This window comes from Octopus sinensis, unplaced genomic scaffold (genome assembly GCF_006345805.1).
Source record: "Octopus sinensis unplaced genomic scaffold, ASM634580v1 Contig01801, whole genome shotgun sequence".
In the NCBI taxonomy this organism is placed as follows: Eukaryota; Metazoa; Mollusca; class Cephalopoda; order Octopoda; family Octopodidae; genus Octopus; species Octopus sinensis.
In genome coordinates, this window is record NW_021825102.1 from 666 (window position 1) to 4,516 (window position 3,851).

The following is a 3,851-nucleotide window of genomic DNA, read 5'->3' on the forward strand; positions in this document are numbered from 1 at the left end:
TGTTTCTAAAATTTCCTTTGAGATCGTCTGGAACACAATACCTTTTTTTGCGAGTGTGCGTTTAAAAACGCTGGTACCGATCTCTATCAAAAGTGTTCTTTCTTCTCACCTATTAGACCGCTCGTCTCTAACGCCAGAACAAATTACACACTGCTAAGAGTAGTTTACTTTGATTTTTTTGAGCTCAAACAAAAGAACGGCCATTTCCGGTAGCCATCGCCAAAAAACTCAAAGGGCATTAACTAAAATTTTTATGAGCAACAAAATTGTATTAATAATGAATAAAGATAATATTAATATGAAAATAAGTTAATTGATTAAATTTAGCGGAACGAGGTTTCGATCCTCGGACCTCTGGGTTATGGGCCCAGCGCGCTCCCACTGCGCCATTCCGCTGAGTTTTATTTTTGTAGAATTTATTATTTAAGATTTTAGTTATAGTTTTCGTCAATAAAGTGTTTCCTATTTTTTTCTATAACAGGATGTAAATCTTCCAGAATAATTATATATTATATGAATCATAAGGACAACTTTAATAAGAAATTTTTCATCGTTTATCAGTAATTAATAATTATTTAATAATCGAGTTATTCAGTTTGTAAAATTTTGTTTTATGATAATATCTTCGGAATGTGCATAAATAGAAATAAAACATTTCTTATTTTGGATTTTAACATTTGTTTTTAATATAAAATCAAATTTACTGCTAAAATAAAGCTTAGAATTCAACCTATGGTGTTCGCTGCAGACAAAATTTCAAATCTTCTGCAAACTCTTTCAGTCCCTTTCAACAAAACTATTCGTCCTATAGAGGCTTCCTCGGGATTTAACATGCACTGTATGGGAACTATCAGTTCAACACATCTTGAACAAAAACCTTCAGTCCTCTTCATGGGTTCCTACTCTTCTGGAAAGACATCTGCAATAAAATACTTACTTCAAATTGATATTGCCGAACTTCGAGTTGGTCCCGAACCAACAACAGATATATTCCATGTTCTGACATATGGAGAGAAACAAGTCACTGTTGGCGGAATAATTCTGATGAATGATCCACATTTTGGCTTCCAGAATTTTTTTCCTCATAATAAAGATATTGCCCGCCAATTTCAGTTGACGCGGATCAACAATATGTGTCTGAAAGCCATGGACATAATCGACAGTCCCGGATTTCTTAGTGGGGACAACATGGATGTACATCGAGGATACGATCTCCCAGGAGTATTAACAGAGTTGGCCACGAGAACAACCAGGATTTATATGATGATGGACGTTTTCAAAGTCGATTTCTCCTCTGAATGTAAAGATACGTTAAGACAAATGAGACCTATGCTGGGGAAGATGAGATTAATTTTCAATAAGGCAGACTATATTGATGAAGTAAATTTGATGCGCCTTTATGGAGCTTTCATGTATCATTCAGGTAAATTTGTTATTTGATATCAAAGGAATGACATTTGGGGCCCCGGAAGTTCCGCGTGTTTTTATCTGCTCTTTATGGGATAAACCCTATAAACACGACCCCTATAGAGACTTGTTTGACAAAGAAAAGCTCGAGTTGATGAATGATTTACAAAAATTACCAGTATACCATTACCCACATATAATGGGTAATTTAATTGTGCGTCTGAACTGCTTTTTGGTAAAGTTTAGGAAATTACATGTAGAGATATTTGGTGACAATTAAACAATTTAAGAAAGTAATTCCAGTTTTCAAAAAAGAGAAAAAGAAAGAGGAAATACTTCTAAATTTTAAAAACTTCTACAATGATGTTTTGATTGAAGAAGAAATAGTTACAGGTGATTCCATAGTCTACAACCAAATTTTCGAAGCTGTGGTTAGTTTTGAGCAAATTTGAGTAGTAGAAAGTTTTAGATGTAAATAATCTTCCTGCCACCTGCAACAGAAAAAGTATTGACGCGGTCAAATTTCTATTAAAAAATGTTGTTCCAAACGTATTGGGGAAACTCAACGCCATTCTCAACGAGTTTGATCAAGATAAAATAGAAGGTGGGGTTTTTGGAATTGTTAATGCTTCAAACAAACTGATTGAGAAAGAAGTGGAAAATAGTCTGTGTATTACAGCAGAACATATTGAAAAAGCAGACAAAATCTTCGCTACATTCCAGATAGTGGATGGAAGAGCTGATTCAGCACAAATCAAGCCGATTATGATGGAATCTAAACTGCCTTATGAGTCATTGGCGAAGATTTGGGAGCTTTCTTGCAATACGTTCGACGGGAAAATGGATATTTTTGAATGGAGAATAGCCAGTTTCCTTATTTCCCATTTGACGAATGGAAATGTTCTTCCGGTTACACTACCAGTGAATCTAAGAGCATCTTCAATGCGTTCTGAAGCAGATTCGGAAAATTAAACTAAACTAGCTTAAAATTAATATTATTCTATTTTAAATAAAACAAGAATAAACTTAATTTATAAATTTAGCGGAATAAGTTTCCAATCTTTAGTTCTATTAAATTTGCTTAACATAAAAATTTTTATTGAAAAACATTTCAATTATTACGAGGATTGATATTTAATTGTTAATTTACAGGTTGTTGATCACGACTAATTTAGAGGTAGAAAAAAATTAATCATAAATACATAACCCAAATGGAAGATTCTGTCAATCTGATAAAATGACTTAGAAGGTTTAAAGAGGAGATAAAGAATTTAACATAAATCATTTCGAACTTGTGACGGCGATTAGAACCTCTGAAATCAGTTTGTAATAATTTTTAAGTAGAGTGTAAAATTTTTTTACCCAAAAACTATTCACGAACTTACAGCATGAATGGTAAAGAAATTCCTCAATGATGCCAAGAGCATTGAAGATAACACCTCAAACAACTATTTATTAATCGTTTGTAACAAATTTCAAATTTCAGATGGAGATGTCGCTGTGGTGGAACTATGGACGAGTTCGAATTACATCCCCTCTCCTGCCCCTGTAGTGCAGGCCATGCGCCTCGCCACAGCAAAGTAAATGACATTGTGAAGAGTTCCCTCAAACCTGTCGGTTTGGACAGAGGTGACGGCAAACGCCCTGACGGCTTAACTACATTCCCCTTCCAGCAGGGAAAATCCCTTATATGGGATTCTACCTGGTGTGAGACATTCTCCAACGGGAACCTAGGAATGTCGGCCGTCAACCCAGGCTTCGCTTTCAATCGCGCTGAAGATCTCAAAATTCAGAAGTACGGTCACCTTTCTACTTTTGTTTTCATGCCCATCGCCATTGAGACTTCTGGGGTTTTTGGCCGCAAGTCGCTTTGTTTCCTACGCGGTTTGGGGAAAAGAATCGCCAAAAGGAGGGACGACCCGAAAGAGTCTTTTTGGCTTCTTCAACGCCTCTTCATTGCCGTAATCCGCGGAAACTGTTTTGCAAATCCACGAGGCTGGGAGGGCGCTCTAAACTGCGTAGTCTTAAACAATTTTTCTCCTTTTCTGACTGTCTTTTTCAATAAAAGTCAATTAAAAAAAATTCAGAATTTCCTTCGACCAATAATTATTATTATTTTACCACATTCCGTAGTGACATAAACAGAGAAGAGTTATATTCTTACACGTGCCACACATGACACGTACTTCTGTACCAACGATTTCCAGCTTCCGCGGTTTTGGGTCAGTATCCGAAGTTCGTCGAGATCATCACAGGTCTTCAGGGTTTTCTTTAAAAGCCTCAAGTAGTCTTGCAAAACAACCGGTAGGGTTGTTCTGGGTCGTCCTCGGAATTTTACGTCATCTGATAAGAAGTATTCTTCTATGGTCACGTAGGGAGGTGAAGTTGGATCCATCCTCAAGATGTGTCCAAATAGCCTCTAGAGACCATTGACGATGTCCCGG

The 3,851-nt window shown here is 36.3% G+C and overlaps 1 protein-coding gene and 1 non-coding gene across 2 annotated transcripts; one reads left to right on the top strand and one right to left on the bottom strand.

Moving 5' to 3' along the window:
* Window positions 1–324: 324 nt before the first annotated feature.
* Window positions 325–396, bottom strand: Trnam-cau. Its single transcript has one exon. It is a non-coding gene; the product is annotated as a tRNA-Met (tRNA).
* Window positions 397–831: 435 nt separating this feature from the next.
* LOC115227108 (EH domain-containing protein 2-like) lies at window positions 832–2,379 on the top strand. Its single transcript, XM_029798030.1, has 2 exons — window positions 832–1,412; window positions 1,908–2,379. The coding sequence occupies exons 1-2, from the start codon at window positions 832–834 to the stop codon at window positions 2,377–2,379; spliced, it is 1,053 nt and encodes a 350-aa protein (XP_029653890.1).
* The last annotated feature ends 1,472 nt before the right edge of the window (window positions 2,380–3,851 follow it).